The 23,221-nt window shown below is 43.1% G+C and overlaps 1 protein-coding gene across 22 annotated transcripts in view; it reads right to left on the bottom strand.

The window, feature by feature from the left end:
- Positions 1 to 537: 537 nt before the first annotated feature.
- The window catches only part of IGFN1 (immunoglobulin like and fibronectin type III domain containing 1), a 47,567-nt gene continuing 24,883 nt past the window's right edge, over positions 538 to 23,221 (bottom strand). The window contains exons 12-26 of one of the 22 annotated variants that reach the window (XM_048498090.1): positions 20,325 to 23,054; positions 20,217 to 20,261; positions 19,437 to 20,144; positions 19,204 to 19,328; positions 17,899 to 18,040; positions 16,682 to 16,978; positions 14,726 to 15,025; positions 11,149 to 11,322; positions 9,708 to 9,836; positions 8,505 to 8,807; positions 7,360 to 7,448; positions 6,476 to 6,671; positions 4,631 to 4,930; positions 4,055 to 4,381; positions 538 to 2,718 (exon numbers count right to left, since the gene is read on the bottom strand). In XM_048498090.1, coding sequence (XP_048354047.1) covers positions 2,705 to 2,718; positions 4,055 to 4,381; positions 4,631 to 4,930; positions 6,476 to 6,671; positions 7,360 to 7,448; positions 8,505 to 8,807; positions 9,708 to 9,836; positions 11,149 to 11,322; positions 14,726 to 15,025; positions 16,682 to 16,978; positions 17,899 to 18,040; positions 19,204 to 19,328; positions 19,437 to 20,144; positions 20,217 to 20,261; positions 20,325 to 23,054 — 5,879 coding nt within the window. In that variant the 3' untranslated portion in view covers positions 538 to 2,704. Of the gene's footprint in view, positions 2,719 to 4,054; positions 4,382 to 4,630; positions 4,931 to 6,475; positions 6,672 to 7,359; positions 7,449 to 8,504; positions 8,808 to 9,707; positions 9,837 to 11,148; positions 11,323 to 14,725; positions 15,026 to 16,681; positions 16,979 to 17,898; positions 18,041 to 19,203; positions 19,329 to 19,436; positions 23,055 to 23,221 lie in introns of all 22 variants that reach the window. The other 21 variants (XM_048498097.1, XM_048498086.1, XM_048498098.1 and 18 more) reach the window with 21 other exon arrangements.

Genomic DNA, 23,221 nt, shown 5'->3' with positions numbered 1-23,221 from the left:
ATGATCCTTTACACACAAGCACATGAAATATGATTTAAGAGGATTAACCCATTACTATGTATGCATTAAGGACTCTAGACATGAAATGCCACAAATTATGACGCAGCAGAAGTATATGTAAATTGACCTTGAGTTAGAGTTACCAACTCTGGGTTAGGGAATTCCTGGAGATTTGGGCTGGACCCTGGAGAGGGCAGAGTTTGGGGAAGGAAGAGTAAGGTATAATGCCATAAACTCCACCAAAAGTGCAGGGTATAATGCCATACACTCCACCATTTTCAGAGGCATAGATCACTGTAGCCTGACATCAGTTGTAATTCTGGGAGATATCCATGCATGACCTGGAAGTTGGCATCCTTACCTTGGGAATTCCCACTGCTTCTGCAAACTCTCTTATTATGTTTAACCTTTGCTTTTTTTGCTAAACCTACATAATTAATAAAGAAGTAAGACTCCATGGGAACAAAAGACTCGAAAGAGAATGGAAATTCCCTTATGATTTTTTTTCTGATGCAGCAATAACACATTTCTCAAAGATTTTTTTTTCACAGCAAATTTATTGAAGTCAGTTTTGGCATTCCCAATGATGTAATACAAAAAACCATTTGGATGTTTCACCAGTAATACAAAAACTGAACATGGATGTTTCAACTCTCTCAGATTTACCAGAGAGCAGTTCTATGTCTGGATTTGTGTGTATAATGCTTTTGATGAAAGCTTTTAATTTATTTATGCACTTTACTCCTTTTTCTCATAAAAAATAAATAAATAGCAGGAAGCAACCACTTCCCTGCTTCATCAGCTTTTTACATGACAGATACAAAATCAAGACCTCAGAGGCTTCATCACCACTGCAGCGTCTGGCCTTGGCAAAGAACTGTTATCTATTGCTTTGTAGGAAAAGTCCCTCTAGTGGAAAACTTGGGGATTCACCTCAGGTAGTTATTTGCCATGCAATCTGAAACATGAGGATCTGTAACATTAACTCATCTAAATATAAGTTCTGTGGACTCCATTTTATTGTTCTGCTGGTGAACATTAGTTGCTGAAATGCCTCAACCTGGTTGCCTCATGAAAACCTGAAGAGGCATAGCGAATTGCGAAGAAGCATTGATGTGCACGCACAAAGCCTCTCTAAGTGAGACCATAGATCTGTGATATACGGTGCATATTTTGTCTGTCCCAAGTTCAGTCTTTTGTATCTCCAGTTAAAGCCTTCTTGTGCTGCTAGTCTCTTACCATGTAATATCTTGAGTTGCTGAAGCACAAAAGAAATCCTTTGGAAACAACAGTGTCTTGCAAGCCAGTGAGCAAGATTCTGAGACCTTAATGAATTCCCCCTCTTTTCTCCATGATCCAATCCTACTGTTTAGCAGCTCATTCATCTCTGAAGTTCTACAGTGGTGCCCATGGATTCTCATCATATCATACATATTTTTGGGTTACCCATCACTCATGCAGTGTGACTTCACTCGACTGTCCTATCTGAGATTAAATCCATTAAAACCACCACAACCATGCCTGGAAGACTGGCAAGAATTTAGGGGCGCAGACAGGAGGGGGGGCTATAGCTCATAGGCAGAACACATGTATCAGGCAAGGTTCCAGGTTCAGTCCCTTGCTTTCCAGATGCTGGTGTAGTTAGGACATCCTGAGACCTGCAGAACTCTTAAGTAGGGTCTGTCTCATACGTTCATCCTATTTAAAGAGATTTTAAACCAAATATTTTTTAAAAAGAACACAGCCATCTTTTTTGGCAGGCATCCATAGAAAATACATACAGCCTATAATTTGTCTTGAAGATGAACCTCATTTTAGAAGTCATTAGGATGTAGTGCCCTGTTCAGTAAGTGCAAAGATAAATGCTTAAAAATCAGAAAAGCCCACCCTTCCTTTAAAATTTCACTTCTGTTATAAAATTAGTCTCAGTTAAGAATTTGCCCCCAATGCTGCACATATAGCATAGGTAATATTCTCTCAAAGATTTGTTGTTAAATCAATATTTCATTTAAGCGAGATTAATTATTACATTTTCATCACCTTTTGTGGCATTCAAGGCATCCCTTTTGTGGCATTCAAGGTATCCCAGAAGGCCTTCCATCCAAATGTCAAGGCGCAAGCCTCCTTTACAAGGTTGCTGTGACTTTGCATCAAATCATGGGGTAAGGTATGACCCAACCAAAGCTTGAGACAACTTCTGTAAGATGGTATTCAAGATCAAAATCACTTAGTCTGCACCCCAGTACACATATAAATTGAACAGCCCAAGATAACTTATATGGGAAGGGGCAAAACTTTTCACATCCAAATTGTGCTAGGTCAGCTTCAGGTTTCTTTTCACACAGCACCTTTCTGTTTAAACATATACTGCAGTCCTGTGCATATGCATCAACCATTCTTCCATACTGCAAAATCATCTTCACCATCACGACCTCCATCTCCCCATGTGAGATGAGACCAGCATTCAGTTCTTGAATGGCCCATTGAGTAGAAATGCATGCATTGTTTTTTTTTCTTTTAAAGGCTTCCCTTTTACTAACAATTGTAAAAAAAGGTGGGGCTACTTTGATCACACTCACAGCACCAAGTAGAGTCTTAAGGATGTTTTTCCACAATGAATATGCATCTTTCAGTTACCACGTGGGTCCAGTAGGAAGCATTATCATACAGCTGGCCATGCAAATCTGGCACAGAGGAATCCATATTAAAGAGCAGATGCTTACCATAGGAGAAAGACAGAAAAAAGGCAAGATCACTGGGATGTCAAGATGACATGATTAAAAATGCAAACAGGAAAGGGATTATACATTTATTATTTAGTGCTTGTTAAGATGTAATCTACTAATTTAACAAAGATTCTCACCACTCAGTTGAATTAAAACATCTCAGGCAAATACTATGGGTTGGATCCTAAGTTCCCTTCCTGCTTGCAGGGGTCACTTCTGCGCATGGAAGTGGGAGAGGCCTGATTGTTCTGCTTTCTCTGAAACCCTCTGCTTTGAAACTACAGTGTACCTGGGGTATCTGACCCACATCATCACAAATTCAGAACTACAATCAGACAGTGAAAGTGGGAATGCTAGCATGCAGCACCTAGGACCCAATCCAGTATGCAAGGGGATCTACTACTTTATTACTTTACTGTGCTACTTTAAAGTCTATTCCATGCATTATTCTCTAGTAGAAATTCTCAAGATCTTATAGCCCCATCCAAGAGCTGTACCCCCAATGAGGTATATAAAAACTAACAAATAAAAATAAATAAATAAATTGCCAGAGGGGAGTCACTAAAGGTGGCTCTTCCCTGGCCATGCCTCCAACCCACCCCCACGATGCTGGTGGCAGCCGCAGGGATGCTGGGGCGTGGTGCTGCATCCAGTGCCATGTCCCAGTGCTGTGTGTGTGTGTGTGTGTGTGTGTGTGTGTGTGTGTGTAGCCACATGCCAGCAGAATCATCCATCCGCCAGAGTATGTGCCCTGTGATGGCTAATCTGCTGGTGCAGCCACATGCCTCTTCCACTGGTGGATTCTGCTCCTTTTTGATTTCATCCATGTACTCTATCCATGTACAGATTGCATTAGAAACTTTGTGTGGCCTGTAACATTCACTTAATGTGCTTTCTGTTGGGGGAAAAACTTTCCTTCATAGTTGTCAGTTTACATTAAAATATTTCCTTTTCTTTCTTTAAAAAAAATTGTATGATTTTTGTCTCACTCTCCCAATTATTTTCTTGACTGAAACCCCCCCAAAACCCAACTTAATCTACTTTGTCTTCTACATTACTTGGTGGCTGAACCCAGATAACTATTATTTTGTATTTTCTAAAGGCATCATGATAAGATAAAACCCTAGATCTTCACCCAAGGTCCTCTTGCCTCACAAGTGATTCCACTGTGGGATTGTTGACCTAGCAAAGAGAGATCAGCAAATGGAGCTCATACTACTGTATAGTATGGAGTAGTACCATGTCAATAGGGATCAAGTTCCAACTAGTATCAAGTGCTGACCACAACTGTAAACCATGCCAGATCTCACCTACCCATCGGTCTTTACCTTTTATAGTGACGGTGGCTCTGCTGACTGCTTGACCTAGAGCATTGCTGGCAACCACTTTGAATTCTCCTTCATCAGATGGGGTGACTCCTGGGATCACAAGGGAGCAGACCCCGAAATCATTCTTGGTGACAAAGGAAGGATCCTGGGAGAGGTTCTTGCCATCCTTGTACCAAGTTACTTGTGGTACTGGATATCCAGTCACTGCACAGCTCATGTGACAATCAAATCCTAAAGTCACAATGTGCGGTTTCAGTTGGACAAGAAATCGTGGAGGCTGGCTTTGGTTGACCCCCTTGTATCTTGGAAGCCTGACTTCAAATTTACCTGTAAGTGGCAGAAAAATAAGATGAGGTTTCAAAGGATTACGTTAATAGCTGAGTAAATTCTCTTCAGATATTTTGCGAATATACTTGGATCCCTTCTGCCTAGCAACCAAATTTCATAGGAACACAATCATGTCATGTCCTTCTAGGAGCATACCATCCATAATGAGAATGACCAGTTGCATAATATTTAATTAACAACAAAGATGGTCAGCAAACCAGCACTGGTTAGCCTTCATAATTTATTTACCCTTTGCTTTGTTAACGCTCCAAGGCTGTACTGTTTCGGAAGGGTCACTGATTCCCATGAAGTTTTTTGCCAGAACTCTGAAGTAATATTCTCGCCCTGGGATAAAATTGGAAACAGTGCACTTGTTTGTATAAATCAGATCAGATACCAGTTCCCACGATCCCTTGCTGGTATCACGTTTCATGACCATGTAATAGAGGTTGTGTCCTCTTTTCTCTGTTGGTGAATGCTCCCAAATCAGAGTCACTGTATCAGGGACCTTCTCAACAAGCTGAATAGGACCAGGGGATTCTGGGATATCTGCAAAATGAAAACAAAAAATCAGGTGCTATTGCAATAATTTTGCACCACCTGTGTACCATTTCTAGTCCTCTCAGAATCTTCTCCTATGGGAGCCCTCTGTGGTTTGTTTGATCACCACCTGGGCTCACTCTCCAGAATGGATTTCCAGAAGAACTGAGGAGGGCTCCCACTTTAGTCCAGTTCCTCTGGCAATGCAAAACTGGACTGTTCAGGCAACATACTGATGGATATTAGGCCAGGTAATGAATCATGTCTCCTGCTGTTATTTTAAGTTCTGTGAAGCAAATGGTTTTGTCATTTTGTAGCTAGCTTGGATGGCTTTACAAGCTGCCTTTAGTCACTGTTTTTGGAAAGAAAGGCAGGATGAAAATATTTGAATTGGAGAATTCAATATTTGAATTGAATTGTTTTAAAATGAGGACTATATAATAATATGTAGGCCACAAAAGATGCAAGTATACTGAAAAGTAAATTTCATGTTCATAGACTACAGCAACAATTACTAGTATGAAAAATGAGTAGTGGTGGATATAATAAACTAAAAAATGTGTCTTTGGAAGCAGAGCATAAATTAGGAAAGACACTGAAACCCCCTTGACTGAATCTTTAGCACATTAAGCCTTAAAAAAAATATCTATGGGAGGCCCCAGTTTGGACTGGGGTTGTGGTATGTTTGAAATATTCCCTACCACCACCACCCACACCTGGTGCTGTCTTTCCAGCATCAAATCTCCCTTGCAAAACCAATATTTGCCTGTGTGTTGGTAAACTGAATGTTTTCCTCACTGGTACCTGAGGATGTAAAAATGGAACAAGATGGCAAATGTCATCCTTTCTATTTGTGGTCCAAATCTGATCTTGCGAATCTGCAAGAAAAATATGCCAGAAACCAGATCATGACTCTCCAGCATCTTGTCTTGCTTGGCCCTGATTTTGAGAATTTTCTGTTATTTTCCTGACAAATTTCTAACTACCGGTAGTCACAGGAATGTACTTGGTAGCTTAATTTGTTTATTGTTTACTTTCTTAAAAACAAGGTAGCCCGCTGACTCCCAGGGTTTGTAGTTTGCTTGCATCCTATCCTATGGTGCAAGGCTGAGGCAGGGTAAATGATCAATGATTAATTTTAAAGGAGAAGACTTTAGCTCAAAGCTTGCCTATGGAAAGAAGCCAGTTTTCACCATTTTTGTCTTCCAGATAGAAATCTCTGTTGACAGTTGGTACAACTGCTTTTTGTAAAGTGTAAATTATGAGGCTGACAATCTGCAATATTTGGGGGTGGGTTTCCTATTCTAGTTCTGGCAGATGTCCATAAAGGCTTGCTGCAGCATTTGCTCCATGGTCCCTTTTTTGATAGTGCTAAATGTGTTTACTTGCTACCTCTAATTGTGTCACAAGCTTTATCCCTTTTATGAACAATGGGAAAATTTGCATAGTTCCTACTTGCCTAGCCCAAGCAAATTAATTTGGAATATGCTATTGAGCCCATTGTGTTTTGCAAATTGTACATGTCCTGCTACAAAATCTATGTTTGCTTGTTACCTATGACTTGGACTAGAAAGCTGAAAGTCTCTTTCTTCCCACTCTCAGTTTGGAGGGTGATGGTATAAAGGCCACTGTCCGAATATTCTGCTCCTGGTATTATGACTTGGGTCAGGCCTTCTCTGGTAGCAATTGTGGCTTTGTAGGGCAGAGAAAGCCCATCCCTCAGCCAAATTACTTCAGGAGTTGGAGAAGCCTATTGAAAAAAAAATAGACAATCAACCCACACTGTGTTTAACCGACACATACCATGATTCAGGACTAGAAATGTATTTTACCACACAAACCAATCCTCTCACAGACAGCAACACTGGTACCATCCAGATCCCAGTAACAGCACAAATTTATTTAGTTGAATCCTGTCTTTCTACCAAATAAATAGTATCAAAATACCTACAATGATTTTTTTAAAAAATCATTAATATTGCGCAATTTACAGCCCAATATGGGGGTGGGGGGCACGGACCTACCTTTGGAGCCAGTGCAGACTTGTGTGGGTGTGGGTGCCTATTTTGCCAACTAAAGGGGCAAATGCTCTGCCAAAGGGTCCAATATGCAAGTGGCCAGGTGCCCCTCAGCCCCACCACTGCAAAAGCTGGTAGTCCCAGTCACAAATCACAAGTTCCAGTGACTTAAAATTGGATGCCCTTCCAAATAAGTATGCTTAGGATCACATTTTTAATGTGCTTCAAAGCACTAGAGCTTGGGTGGGGATCATTTGCAAGTATAGAAGGTATTTTCAGTGACATCACTATGGGGAATATGAAGTGATATATAAAAGGTTTGCAAAATGTAACCACTGTCTTTTCAACAAAGTCAAGAAAGCAATTTGTGGGGCTGCAGTTTGAGAATACATGGAAATTCTCAGTAATGACTATACTTACCTCAAAAGGTACACGCACACGAATGGTATCCCCAGCTTTGACAATCATGAAGCTTTTCATAGTGTCATTTATTAAGAGCTTAGGGTAGACTGAAATGAAAACAACCAATAAACAAATTTCAGATTTTGAAAATATAGCGAATGCCCAGAGTTACCATCCATTGCAAATGCTTCTACAACAATACAGTATTCACAGCTACTTAGTCATAATCTGACAATTGATCACCTTAAGCTTTTGATTTATATAGGAGAGAGAAGGAATTGGGAGATCAAGAGAGCAACTGAAGAACAGGACTTTCCTCCCTTTTCCCTTCCTACTCCATCCCATCGAGCCTTACAAAGGTCTACTCTTCAGGGTTAGGAAACATTCACAAGCTATATGGAAAAGGACATAGGGGCCACAATGGGGTGGAAGTCTTCCCTTTAGAATTCAACCTCCTACACATTTTGAAATTATTCCCCAGTCAGGGGCGGAGTAAGGGGAAACTGTGCCTGGGGTACACGTGCAACCCTCCTCTCCTGCTGTGGTGGCGCCCACCCCTGCCCCACCTGGGAACACTCACTCAACACCCTGGCCACACCCCTGCCACAGCACACGCTTGGGGCATCGTGCCCCCCGCCTCATTGGCGCTAAGCCACTGCCCAGAGGTCAGTGAATCCCAAGGACCAGTGTGTGTGTGTGTGTGGGGGGGGGGGATAGTGGGATTCTGCAGAGGAAGAACAGTCACCAAAAATTCCTTCTCCCCTTCTTCAGCAGAAGAAATGCCTTCCTCAAGTGGAAAATGACAGCCTTAAAATTTGAAGTTTAAACAAAACTGCTGTTCAGAATCCACCATGATCTTTCTAAAAGTACTATGGTATCTTTTATAGACTAAGAGCTTTGGATCCAAAATAGGGTTTTTCCAGGCACAAGGATATCTGTCCACAGAGGATGATTATCCTGCTTCCCTGCTCCTGAAGCAGACCCAAATGCTCCTCCAATCCTTTTCCTGGATGTGGGTGGGGTGTGTGTGTGTGTGTAATTTGGACTGATACAGAAAATAGGAAAATCTAGGTCCATGGGCAGAATATCCTTGTGCCCATAGAAAAGCTGTTCTGGATCCAAGCCATAATTCCCAAGGGATAAAGCTGCCTGATTTAACTCACCAGAGGGAGGTACAGCTTGGATGTAAGTGTCTAGCTCAACAGGGTCACTAGAACCTCCATCATTGACAGCTTTCACACGCAGGAAATACATTTCCTTGGGTTTTAGCTTTCTCACAGTATAACTAGTCGTTGTTATTGGGAGAGCGTTGCATTGGGTCCATTTTAGAATGTCAGAGTGTCGCATTTCTATAATATACCCCTTTGCATGACTTTCTTCCTCTGATTCTGGTTTCTTCCATGACAAAGAAATGCTGGTATAATCAGTACTGACCACTTTGAGCTCCCTCACTGGACCTGGAGGTTCTGGAAAAGAGATAATTAATTGGCATTTCTACATTTCACAGTCTTCTTAAGTTCAGCCTCCCACTGTTTATTGCTCCATTGCTCTTTGTATTGTTTATGAACATAGCATACTAGACATGATACAGCATAGTATGTTAGACTGATACAGACTGCTGGTACAATGCAGAAAAAATGATTTTACATCATTAGAAAACTATGTGGCAACTACAGGGCAATATGTCTAGCAAACTGGCATGTGTTATGCAGAGGATAGTCCACATACCTTTCCCTTTATAAAATGCCTTCCTGAACCATTCTATTATAGTTCTATTGCCTCATAGAAAAACCTTCCTGAACAATTCTGTTTTCCTAGGCATGAAAGGAAAGATCTATATCCCCAGTTCTTCTTATAGCACTTGTTCCTTACTCTTTATAACATTATAAACCTTACTCTTTATAACATTATAAACATTATAAACTTTATAACATTATAAATTGTCCATGTCACTCTTCATAATTCACTGAAACCCCATACTGTCTCCCCCTCCAACAGTGTTATGATATATTGTATTACAATATCTCTTATGTACTTGAAACCCATAATGTAATAAACTGACAAGCAGAAATGTTACTGCCATATTTTCCCCTTGTGCATTTTCTCACGGCCAGTTCCGTGGTCACTGGCTAGAGAGTATTTTTATTATTTTGGCTTTCCTTCATCCAAGGAGCAGATTCAACAGTACTGAGGTGGTTGTATGTCACCTCTCGCTATGTATATGGCAGTTTACACACAAATCCATGATAGTGATCAGGTGTGTTTATGAGCATATTTAAAATGTTTCATGGGAATGAAATTTCTACCCACTATCTGTGCTGCTTCCAGAACTGAGTCCAGTAGGAGAGATTGTCCAAACCACTTACTCATGGGTTCCCGAGCAAAAACGGCTTCTGATGGTACACTGGCTTCACCTGCCCCTGCAGCATTTATAGCAGCCACTCGGAATTCATACTGCAGACCCTCCTTCAGATCAGTCACTGTGTACTTTTTGTCTATGGAAAGCAATAATCAAATGTGACATCATGAAAAATTTTTTGCAGGTTATATTACTGGTATCATCCCTTAGAAAATAAAACTCCATACAATGTATGGTTGAGTTGGCACAAGAGCATGGAAATATTATAATGATGGAACAGGGGAATTCATACTGGAAGAGTATATATTATCACACCTCAAACATGGATCTGTGGGAACACAATTTAAAAATGATGTATAGGACGTACATAATGCCAAAGAAACTGTATAAAATAAATAAAAACAACTCAGAAAGATGCTGGAAATGTTTGCGAGAAATTGGCACATTCAAACACATGTGTTGGGATTGTAGTATGGTGGAAAATTATTGGCAGGGAATACATGTGCAGGTAATACGAATTGTTGGTCAGCAATTTACTTTCCAAAGTATTTTATATTTGGTAAGTCCAACTTTGTCTGGGAATGAGCTGCCGAAAAAATATCATCATCTGTTTTTTCATCTAGCAGCAGCGGCAAGAATTGTGCTTGCAAGAGTATGGAAAACTGATAAGAGACCAACTCTGGAGGACTGGAAGGAAAAGGTCCAATATTTTTCCAGTATGGATTGGGCACCTCATAGATAGGATAAGAAAAATACAAAGAAAGATGGGAACCTTGGTTTGTCTACTTTAAGGAAACAAATGATATCAAACATCACTACATTACATACTGAACTTTATATCAAGTATAAAAACAAATACAGGAAGAAATGGGTGAATGAATGGCCCCAATTGTTCTCTTAGTGATAAATAGCTAAAAATGATTTTCTGGATGACCAGTGTTACAGGAGGAAACAAGGGGGGGGGGATATTACTCATTTAATATAATAAAGGGGACATTGAACTTGTCTTAGTCTGCTGATAGTTGTCTTGCTGGTGTATTACAGAAGGTTTACGAATCGTTACAGATAGTGAAAAGTAGTGGATATAGTAAATAGGAAATTTTTGTAAATATTTGTGCAATTAATAACAATATGTAAAGTTTTAATATTATAATATAATAATCTATATTTTTTAAAAAAGAAAATAAATCTCCATGGTTTTCTGAAAAACCTAGATTGAAAAATTTCTTTCAGAATGAAACCCCCAATTAACCAGAATAGGACACCGCTTATCTAACACCATTCTCATCTCTTCCTTGAGCAAAGGTAGTAACCTATAGTGTAATCCAATGCAAAGGTACTTCAGTCAAAGCACACAGAAATAAGATGACTCAGACTTCTAACTTCTCCTTTTAGTTTTTCTGCTCACTGGAATCTTGTCAGTGGTTACCTGGTGTTGAGCTGCTTACCTGTGATGGGCAGGTTACTGACAGGGGTCCAAGTGTTGCTGCCCTTTTTGCATTTTTCAACAATGTAGCCTGAGATTCGGGAGTTGCCTGCTTTATGTGGTGGCCCCCAGGAAAGTGTGATGGCATCCTTGTTGGCACTGACAATTTTGGGAGGAGCAGGAGGGCCTGGAAAAACTAAGGGGGGGGGGGATGACATTCAATACTTTTTCAACAATTCTGCTAGGATACAAGGATAATTCACATGTGAGCCTTCCAGGCAGTGATTGGAGGCCATGGAAACAATCTGAATTGCTTTTGCGCCTTCACACGGGGACATTTTTCTTTTTTAATTTCCTGTAACACATGCGTAGTTGCGTAGCGTAGGCATACAGAAATGAACCCATGCAACCATGCTGATAATCCCACATTATGATTGGCTGCACTTGTGTGGCTGTGCATGTGCAACACACAAATTTTTTTAAAAAAGAAAAAAAAAGACCTCCCTGCAACAGCAGGGCAATGATGAATGTGTTGCTGTAGACTGGTCATTCTTTTGCTGCCAGGGAGAGAAAACCTGCTTGGGGGACTTTGTATCCTGTGGAGCCTTCAGAGAATCTGCCCACAACCTGCTGGGCGACCTGCATAGAAAGGCAGGTGGACGGATTCTCCCTGATGGTGGACAGCACAGAACTTACATTGAATGGGTGGAAGGGAGGAAAATAAAGCATCTCCTGCCTGGCCATTCATACAGGAGAGGCTCCAACCCAGGATTTTGCAAAAGGATAGCTGGTTTAGCAATTTTTGAAAATCCCAGGTTGAGGGAAATAAAATGGGGCAAACTTGTTTTAGGGACAGGACCTGTGAGAAGTCCCCCCACCCCCAAATTGTTTGTATTGCACTTTACACATGTTACATTTTGCCCTGTGTGGAATCCACCATTCATATTGAGCAATTTTTCAAAAATTAGATTGCCAGTTAGGGTAATTAAGGCAGAGGCATAGCTAGGCCAGAGTGCGCCCAGTGCACACTCTGGCTTTTTTGCCCCCCTGCAGCCCCCCCCTGCAGCCCCAGCCCCCCTCCCCACAGTGCCCCCCGCGGAAGCTCCCCTCACAGCATTTCATTCTACTTACTTTTAGGAAAGGAGCAGGCCAAAGAAGCCTGCCTGTGTTGCCTGGCCCTGGTGGGAACTACATTTCCCAAGAGCCCCTGGGAAATGTAGTTCCCACCAGGCCCAGGCAATGCAGGCAGGCTTCTTCTCTGGGATGTTCCATTCCTAAAAGTAAGTGGGGGAGTGCGCTGTGGGGAGACGGGGGGGCGCCGCAGAAGGAAGAGCGGGGGGGCACCACGGGGGGAGCACGGGGGGGGGGTTCACATCCCCTGTCTCCTGGTGGCTTCGCCACTGAGTTAAGGTTGTTATGGTGATATAAGATGTTTAGTTATTCCTAGTAGGTAATGCTCTACGCACATTTTATTTTCTTCCAGTTAGTATGTTGTTGAGTGCTGCTGTGGTGGCTAAAAATATAGTAAGCTTCAGCTGTGCTAATCTATAAAACAAATAGCTAAGAACAGTGGTAATAGAGGGTTAAATTATAAGTTCTCTCTTAGCAACCATATAATTTCTAAACACAAACAAAATCGCGATGATGATGAAAGAATGGAAAAGAAAGTTGCAGCCAAATAATGATACTTAATTACTCTCCTCCCTTGGTTTCCTGGTCCACAATCCAGCTCTAACTCTTCCTTGACCTTCCACTTCATTCTTCTCTGTGGTGTATAGCCCCACGCTATCAGCTTTTGCCCCATCATATTTCCCACTGACTCCTCCTCTACCCAAAACCACTTTCCATCACCTATTATTGCCTCACTCTGACCTGGGTAGCCTCTGTGATCTGATAAGATCAGGCTAAGCAGGATTAGCCCTGTTAATATTTGGATGGGAGATCACCAGGTAATGCCAGGATTGCTGTGCAGAGGCAGGCAATGGCAAACCACATCTGTTAGTCTCTTGCCCTAAAACCTGCACATGATTGCAATAAGTCAGCTGTGAGTTGACGGAACTTGACACACATATACATTTTGCCTCAGAACCCTATATTTCAGCCTACTGCCTACCACATGTCACTCACTCCCTTTTGCTAGCCTCATTCTTATTCAGACTTTTTAACACCCAAACATCTTCCTGTCCATATTTTCATGTCCCCTCTCTCTTTAACATCTTCTTGGCTTGGTTTCCTATCTCCTCTTTCTTTGTGCTCAAGTCTCCTACACCAGTTCCTAAGTTTCTGCTTTCTCAATCCACTGTCTATTCTTTAGTCTTTTGTCAGCTGCATTGTCTCTGTGCTCCTATTTTCTAGTGTCTCTTTCCCATCTTTACATACCCTACAATGATACTGCTGCACATATGAACCAGATTTTAGTACAGGTGAAACTTACCCTTCCATTCCAGAAAATGGACTGCAAAACACATCCGGCTGGCCACCACTAGGGCCAGGGCCTTTTCAGTCCTGGCTCGTCTCTGGTGGAACAGGCTCCCTAGAGAAACCAGGGCCCTGTGGGACTTGTCAAGGTTCTGCAGGGCCTGCAAAACGGACCTGTTCCACCAGGCATTCAGCCAGCCGGGCTGAAAATGGTTACATCGTCCTGGCCTCCAGTGGGCTTGGGGAGGATGGGGGATGTTTTTATCGCCATCTGAATTGTTTAGTTTTCTACTTGGTTTTTGTGTATATTGTGGTTGGTTTTAGGTAATATTATTATGTAATCTACTGATGTTATGTTTTATGGTTGTAAGCCGCCCTGAGCCCTTCAGGGGAGGGCGGCCAATAAATTGAAAGAATAAATAAATAGAATAAATAAAATATTTTGAAAGTGTTCTTCAAGAAGTTGGAAACATTTGCAAACATTCCATGGCATTACATCAGATCAGCCAATCTGCACCAGGGGCTTTACTGCCAAAAGTGAAAGACAATGCAGATTTTGTACTATCCATTTCAGGACAGTTAGATCCTGTTAACAATAAAATCATACTACTTTCAGAAGTAAATTATATGCGTATGAGTGATAATTCTAATTTTTCCCAGTGGCATTGCTAGTACCGATTCAGTTTCTGAAAGCAAATGGGAAAAGTGTGATCGTCATCCAGCTTCATTTTCTTTTATTGCCATTTAGGTGGCTAAAAGTATTATTTGAAGGACAGTGCAACAAAAGGAGCAAACTATATAATAGGCAGATACAAAAGGAGACATGAAAAAATCAAGTATATAGAAATGCAATTTAATGTAGTGAACTGAAGGCTAGTACAGAATAGTAGCGAATAGTCTGATGCTTCTGATTCAGATTTCTCCATGAATTCATAAAGGGGTCTTAACCACTTTCTTTCTGTCTTACCAGAAATAATTGAATTAATAATTCAATTAATTTGCCTTACAGAGTTTTTGAAAGAGTGATTCACAAATAGTTAGTAGTATTATGAGATGGAATCAGAACTTTCAAATCCAACTGAACCTGTTCTGTGTTCAGTTATGTGACAATTCTGTGTTTGTTTGATGGGGTGTTAGACGTTTCCCAATTATCTGAAAAACACACTGAGGTCCTCTGTTACCTTTGGTAGCTGCCATCACTTCCTCTGATTCCAGCGCCTCACTGGTTCCCTCAGCATTCACTGCTTTCACTTTGAAGTAGTAGCTTTTATCATGCTCCACTTTGCTGGTGGTGAAAATAGTGCTGTTGCCATTGGTTTCGCCCAGTGTCAGCCAAGTCTTTCTACCAACCTGCTGCCTCTCAATAATATACCTCTGCACGGGCTTACCCCCATCATCTTTTGGGGGCTTCCACTGGATAGTGATGCCACTTGTGGATGTATCAACAACTTCTATTGGACCCACAGGTGGTTGTGGCTTATCTGAATGAAGGAAAAAAACAAAGGATATGGAAAAGGTTGCTACTGGAATAGGTAGTTGGCAAGATTCCCATCCAAAGATTTAGGCTGAAAACAGACATGAGAAGCATCTGTCTGTCTGTCTGTCTGTCTGTCTGTCTGTCTGTCTGTCTGTCTGTCTGTCTGTCTGTCTGTCTGTCTGAACACTGGGACAGCTTTGTCAGCTGTCTTTATATTAATGTCAGTTTCTAGCATACCAGTGAATCAAATAGCTGATATGTTCATCTTCTTCCTGCTTGCTCCCCTGTCTGGTCATTTTTCCAACCTTGGAAACACCAGCAGTTCATTGAAGGGTACCTGAACTAGATGGGAAACAGTCTTCTGCTATCTCAGGCTCCAGATGATGATGATGAAGTGTTTGGAATAATACCCTGCCATTTTTCCTGTAAGGAGACTCAAGGTGGCTTATAAACTCCTTTCCCTTCCTCTCCCAACATACATCTTGTGAAGTAGGTGGGGCTGAGAGAGTTCTAAACAAACTGTGACTAGCCCAAGGTCACCCAGCAGGAATATAGGAGTGGGGAAACAAATCTTGTTCACCAGATAAGAGTCTGCTGCTCATGTTGGAAGAGTGGAGAATCAAACCCAGTTCTCAAAATTAGAGAACTTAACCACTATACCATGCTGGCTCTGGATGAGGAGTGCTTTGTTTTGTTTTTTTCTGAAGGAAAAGATAATGTGATTTGGGTCCAGTAGCACCTCATCATCTCACTGTTATACTACATGACTACTCGCTGAAATACAACACGCCTACTCTCTGAAACTGTCTTCATGGAAAACAGTAGTAGTAACTGGGCAGGAGTAGAGGGGAAAGACCAACATATCAGTGTTCCATTTGCTGGTATGTGTCAGACATATATTAATGTAAAAGGGCATCTGACAATGCAGCCACTCCTTTTTAAATATGCATGTGTATTTAGCCATTTTGCAAAGTACTGCATAGTCTACTTTGCAACTTATAAACCAGTTTGATATGAAAAATAGTAAAGATATTCATTATTTTCCAAACTCATTTATTCTATTTTTCAACCAAAACCTAGCTCCAAAAACAAATTACAGCAATGAAAACCTTAAGAAATATAATCTATTTTTGTGAAGCCTAGGCTGAGATAAGATACAAAGCTGTGGCCTCTATTCCCACTATGGTTGCCAGACATAACCTCATAACTGGCAGGAGTTGGAGGAAGTGGATACTTATTGTGTGTCAAAAGGTTTTGATCTTTGTCAGTGCACAATAACATCACTTCCAGCATGACCCAGAAGTGCCAGAACTGCACTGGTATCATGCTGCAGCACTCAGCCCAAAACTCTATGAAATTCCTGGACAAGTGGTAGGGTGTCGCCCTGGTGTGAAGCTGATGCTTTTGGGTCACATCAGAAGTGATATCACTGCTTGGTGATGATCAACACCATCACTTCTGTTTTGCTGGCCTGCTTCCAACCACTGTTTAGATGAGTATCATTAGATAATGGCAACAATTACCAGGAGTTTGCTCACTGTTAGCGGGCTTCCTACAGAAGTCCTTCCTGATAGCTGTATGTTTCTAACCTAGAAGCCATCTACAAAGAAGTTTCTTCATTTCAAAAAAATGGTTGTATGAATACTAGAGGACATCTCACCAAGTACTACCAACTTAAGAGTAGCTTCCAGGCTTCCACTGTCATTCTTTAGCTTCACTTTGTAATCCCCACAGTCCTTACGATTGGTGCTGGATATGGAAAGGCGGGTGAAGTTATCTGAATGGTCAGTGTGGATCCTGGCATCATCCAAAAGTTCACCATCATCTTTTAGCCAAGAAGCTCTGATTGGCTTCTTGCCCTCAAATGGTATCTTGACCATGGCATTCTTTCCAGCTTTAACCACTACAGGCTCCTTCTGCAGTTTTTCCAGGACAGAAGCATCAACATTTGGGGGTTCTGACCACACAGAAGCAAAAACTACAGTGAATTAACCCAAGGAAAAGAACTGATTATGAATATTTGTAAATAACCCACAACCTCAACAGGAAATGGAAAATCTCAACATCCTGGTCAAGAACTTCACAGAATCTAGAAAAAGTATTTTGAAACTTTTGCACTGACAGCCTCCAATACAAAATTCATTATCTGATTCTCCAGTGCCCTGATATTGTTTGACTGGTATTAATGTGATATGAAATATATTAAAACAAAGAGATAACACAGCCCTAGCCCAGAGGATGTACATGCAATAAATATTAGACAAGGACAGGAATGGGGAAAAGAGCCAGAAGTTAAGAGGATGTGATAAGAGAAAGAGATAGCAGCGGAGTAGCAAGAGAAGATGCTTTTGAAAGGTTTTGCCAAGGAAATTGAGGCTCATTCCGCACATGCAGAATAATGCACTTTCAAACTGCTTTCAGTGCTTTTTGAAGCTGTGCAGAATAGCAAAATCCACTTGCAAACAGTTGTGAAAGTGGTTTGAAAACGCATTATTTTGTGTGTGCGGAAGGGGCCAAAGTTTGAGGAAGGGACTGAAACAAATTAGTTTAGCAACCTAATATAATGATTACAAACACGGAGGATAGCATGGCAGAAGGCAAAGAATTAGTAAAAAGAAAGAAGAAAAATGGGGAATCAATCTGGAGATGGAACAAGCTTGTTTTCTGTTGCTTCAGAGACTAGGACAAGGAGTAATGGGTTCAAGGCACAAGAAAGGAGATTCTACTTAAACATTAGGAAGAACTTCCTGATGGTAAGGGCTGGAAGGTTCTGTCTTGGGGGAGACACTGTGAAAATACTGCATTAGTGACATGATTCCATCTGCTGCATTTGAACACCATTACACTTAATAGACGAAACAGCTTGACCACACTTGCCTTCAACAAAAAGAGATGCCTCTGTGTGGATGCCTTCAGTTTCAAACTTATATTTTCCAGCATGGTTGTCTTGTACTTCATCTATTATCAGCTTATGGATTGCACCATTCTTTTCAACAGAGATGCCTTCTAGTCCTGTTACCTTATGAGGAAAGGAGCAGAAGACAGAGTAATAAACTTCCTCAGAAATTACATGCGTTGATAAAACAGGTGCAAGTAGCAAGCGAAGCCATGCCAGCTAACAGTCATGAATACAGACAGCCCCAAAGTCAGCCAGTTTCCCTGTACTGGTTTTCACACTGATCCTCTGCACATCCTGATCCTGTAGTTTCAAATACTGCTAAGACATCCTGCAAAGAGGAGGGGTAAAAAGACCAAGTAGCCAAAATAACTTTTCCACCTGACCACCTATTTTCATGAACTGATTCTGGTGGATTTTTGCCCGCATCTATGGCTGGCATCTTCAGAGGTGTATCACAGAGGGAAGTCTGTTACACACAATGTAATATTATTACTTGAGCTTGTCCTCCCAAGAGCTTCTGAGATTCCTCTAAATTGTAGATTATTACTTCTGTACTTCACTTCCAAGATTTCAAGCTTTTGTTCCATATTTTCTTCCCTTTCTAGGTGCAATTCAGTTTCCTTCTTTTCTTTAATTTTCTTGTATACTTCTTTTGATTTCTGATAGTCCTATTGATATCTTCTACCTTACTTTTTGCACTTTCTTTTTTATCTTCTCTTGTGTGTTTACTTCAGCTTGTCTTATTTTTTCTTGAAATACTCTACTAATTACTTAATTTTGTATTGTCGAAGGCTTTCACGGCCGGGATCACTTGGGTGCTGTGTGGTTTCCGGGCTGTATGGCCGTGTTCTAGCAGCATTCTCTCCTGACGTTTTGCCTGCATCTGTGGCTGGCATCTTCAGAGGATCTCTGAAGATGCCAGCCACAGATGCAGGCGAAACGTCAGGAGAGAATGCTGCTAGAACACGGCCACACAGCACCCAAATACTTAATTTTGGTTTTTATACCCTATTTTGGTTTTTATACCCTATTTTTCTCTAATTTTAAGGAGTCCCAAAACAGCTTACAATCACCTTGCTTTCCTCTCCTCACAACCGATACATGGGGTTCTGAGAGAGTTCTGAGAAAACTGACTAGCCAAAGGTCACCCAGCAGGTTTCATGCAGAAGAGCAGGGAAGTTAACCCAGTTCACCAGTTTAGAATCCGCCACTCAATCTGGTTCTCCAGATTAGAGTCTGGTGCATATAACCAATACACCATCCTGGCTCTCAGCATGACGTACCTCGAAGCCATCTTTCAACCAGGTTCCCTCCAGCTGGTCATTGTTGAGGCTGCATGATAAGACAGCTGATTTTCCTTTCTCAGCATGGATATCAAATAAACCTTCTGTGAAACGGCAGTGTGGTTCTAAACAAGCAATGCAGACACAAGAGTTCATTTTGTAAAGACATTTGTTTTGCATCAGATGTTACAGGTATACATTAAAATATTTTAACAAAAGATTTATGTACACACCTCTCATATCCTCTTCAAGTAGACTTCCTCCTCTTCCTTTCCTGTCTCTGGTTCTTGAGATATCAGCAGAAATAAGTCCACTGGCATCAGTGTCAGACAGCTGTCTTCTTCTGTCACCAGCTTGGACTCCAGACAGCTGATTGTAATTCTGGAAGTCTTCACCAGGTACACCTGAGAGTGACCAGTCAATGCCGCTAACTCCTGCACCAATACCACCTAGTCTACCCTCCATACCATAGGGGTCACCTATCACTCCTTCACCAAATCCAACAATACCAGCTCCAGCAGGCCTACCATCTTTGCCATGAAGACCACTAATATTACCAGCACCATCAAAGCCTGCTGAACTTTGCATACCATTCTTGGTATATAATCCTTGCATATCCCCAGCACCACTGTCTCCAAAATGATCTGTACCAGGTAACATACCATCTTTACAATGAAGTCCACCTGCAATTCCAGCATCTCCAGGTCCACCAACACCTATTCCACCTGGCATACCATCTTTGCCATACAACCCAGCTACACCTCCAGCTCTTCCAGGTCCACCAGCACCTGGTCCAATTAGCGTGCCATCTTTGCCATACAGCCCAGCTACGCCTCCAGCTCCTCCAGCTCCACCAGAACCTACTCCACCTAGTGCACCATCTTTGCCATACAGCCCAGCTACACCTCCAGCTCCTCCAGGTCCACCAGCACCTGCTCCACCTACCATACCATCTTTGCCATACAACCCAGCTCTGCCTCCAGCTCCGCCAGGTCCACCAGCACCTACTTCACCTAGCGTACCATCTTTGCCATACAGCCCAGCTACTCCTCCAGCACCTCCAGGTCCACCAGCACCTGCTCCAATTAGCATGCCATCTTTGCCATACAGCCCAGCTACACCTCCAGCTCCTCCAGGTCCACCAGCACCTGCTCCACCTAGCATACCATCTTTGCCATATAGCCCAGCCATACCTCCAGCTCCTCCAGTTCCACCAGCACCTTCTCCATCTAGCATACCATCTTTGCCAGACAGCCCAGCTCTGCCTCCAGCTCCGCCAGGTCCACCAGCACCTACTCCACCTAGTGTACCATCTTTGCCATACAGCCCAACTCCACCACCAGCTCCTCCAGGTCCACCAGCACCTGCTCCACCTAGCAGACCATCTTTGCCATATAGCCCAGCTATACCTCCAGCTCCTCCAGGTCCACCAGCACCTACTCCACCTAGTGTACCATCTTTGCCATACAGCCCAACTCCGCCACCAGCTCCTCCAGCACCTGCTCCACCTAGCATACCATCTTTGCCATATAGCCCAGCTATGCCTCCAGCTCCTCCAGGTCCACCAGCACCTGCTCCACCTAGCATACCATCTTTACCATACAGCCCAGCTTCTCCTCCAGCTCCTCCAGGTCCACCAGCACCTGCTCCATTTAGTGTGCCATCTTTGCCATACAGCCCAGCTATTCCTCCAGCTCCTCCAGGTCCACCAGCACCTGCTCCAATTAGCATGCCATCTTTGCCATACAGCCCAGCTACGCCTCCAGCTCCTCCAGGTCCACCAGCACCTGCTCCACCTAGCATACCCTCTTTGCCATACAGCCCAGCTACTCCCCCAGCTCCTCCAGGTCCACCAGCACCTACTCCACTTAGCGTACCATCTTTGCCATACAGCCCAGCTACTCCTCCAGCACCTCCAGGTCCACCAGCACCTGCTCCAATTAGCATGCCATCTTTGCCATACAGTCCAGCTACTCCTCCAGCACCTCCAGGTCCACCAGCACCTGCTCCAATTAGCATGCCATCTTTGCCATACAGCCCAGCTACACCTCCAGCTCCTCCAGCTCCACCAGCACCTGCTCCACCTAGCATACCATCTTTGCCATACAGCCCAGCTACTCCTCCTGCACCTCCAGCTCCACCAGCACCTGCTCCATTTAGCATACCATCTATGCCATACAGCCCAGCTACTCCTACAGCGCCTCCAGGTCCACCAGCACCTGCTCCAATTAGCGTGCCATCTTTGCCATACAGCCCAGAGACACCTCCAGCTCCACCAGGACCAACAGCACCGGCTCCACCTAGCATGCCATTTTGGCCATACAGCCCAGATACGCCTCCAGCTCCAACAGTACCTACTCCACTTAGCACACCATCTTTGTCATACAGCCCAGCTACTCCTCTAGCACCTCCAGGTCCACCAGCACCTGCTCCAATTAGTGTGCCATCTTTGCCATACAGCCCAGATATGCCTCCAGCTCCTCCAGGTCCACCAGCACCTGCTCCACCTAGTATACCATCTATGCCATACAGCCCAGCTATTCCTCCAGCCCCTCCAGGTTCACCAGCACCTGCTCCAATTAGCATGCCATCTTTGCCATACAGCCCAGATACGCCTCCAGCTCCACCAGGACGAACAGCACCTGCTCCACCTAGCATACCATCTTTGCCATATAGCCCAGCTATGCCTCCAGCTCCTCCAGGTCCACCAGCACCTGCTCCACCTAGCACCCCATCTTTGCCATACAGCCCAGCTACACCTCCAGGTCCACCAGCACCTGCTCCAATTAGCATCCCATCTTTGCCATACAGCCCAGCTACCCCTCCAGTACCTCCAGGTCCACCAACACCTTGTCCACCTAGCACACCATCTTTGCCATACAGCCCAGCTATGCCTCCAGCTCCACCAGGACCAACAGCCATTGCTCCACCTAGCATGCCATTTTGGCCATACAGCCCAGCTATGCCTTCAATTCCACCAGCACCTACTCCACCTAGCATACCATCTTTGCCATATAGCCCAGCTGCACATCCTGCTCCTCCAGGTCCACCAGCACCTGCTCCACCTAGCATACCATCTTTGCCATACAGCCCAGCTATGCCTCCAGGTCCACCAGGTCCACCAGCACCTGCTCCATGTAGCAAGCCAGTTTGGCCATGCAGCCCAGCTATGCCTTCAATTCCACCACCTCCTACTCCACTTAGCACACCATCTTTGCCATACAGCCCAGCTGCAACATCCTTATCATGAAGACCTCCAACATCACCAAGCATCACACCAGGCCCATGTAGTACTCCCTTATTGTAATTAAACCCTTCTAGATCTGTTCCACCTGCCGAACCACCAATACTGGCTCCATTCAGCATGGAACCTTGTCCCTGTACAGCATGCAGTCCACCTACAGTTCCAAACACAGTATCCGAAGGTATACCACCGAGCATATTATCCTTACCAGTCAATGCTCCCATGCTAACCAAACCACCAGGACCGCCACTAACACCACTTCCATGTAACATAGAGTTCTGATCAAATCCCATGACTCCACTACTGTCCCCTGCAAATCCAGAAAACTGATTCCCCTCTGCCATATTTCCTCTTATTCCAGAAAACTGTCCCATCTTCCCTTCTCTTTCCAGAGATCCATCTTTTCCCAAAAAACCATGAAATTCTCCACTGCCATCTTGGCCATCTCTATACTGGCCATCTTTGCCCATGCTGAAGTCTGAATGAGAATCTTGGTCTTCGTGTCCTTCTCCTTGACGAAGTTTTTTAGCACCATCTTCTAGCAGCTTGTTCTTCCATCCAGCTTTGTCACTGTCACTTTCAGCCTGTTTTCTCTTTCCTTTGGCAGCTGTGTTAAAATATATGTTTCTGATCAATGGAAAACATCGAGAGGGGCAAAATGGATTTTAATGCAAGACAATTACTTTGGAATAAGAATGAATAAAGTAAACCTTAAAACAGGAAGTCTGATTCAGTTCTAGAGAGTGCATAAATTGTGGTTTCCATCTGCTATGG

This window comes from Sphaerodactylus townsendi, linkage group LG05 (assembly GCF_021028975.2).
Source record: "Sphaerodactylus townsendi isolate TG3544 linkage group LG05, MPM_Stown_v2.3, whole genome shotgun sequence".
Classification (NCBI taxonomy): Eukaryota; Metazoa; Chordata; class Lepidosauria; order Squamata; family Sphaerodactylidae; genus Sphaerodactylus; species Sphaerodactylus townsendi.
Note: the sequence above shows the minus strand (reverse complement) of the source record. Positions and strands in the feature narration are given on the sequence as shown.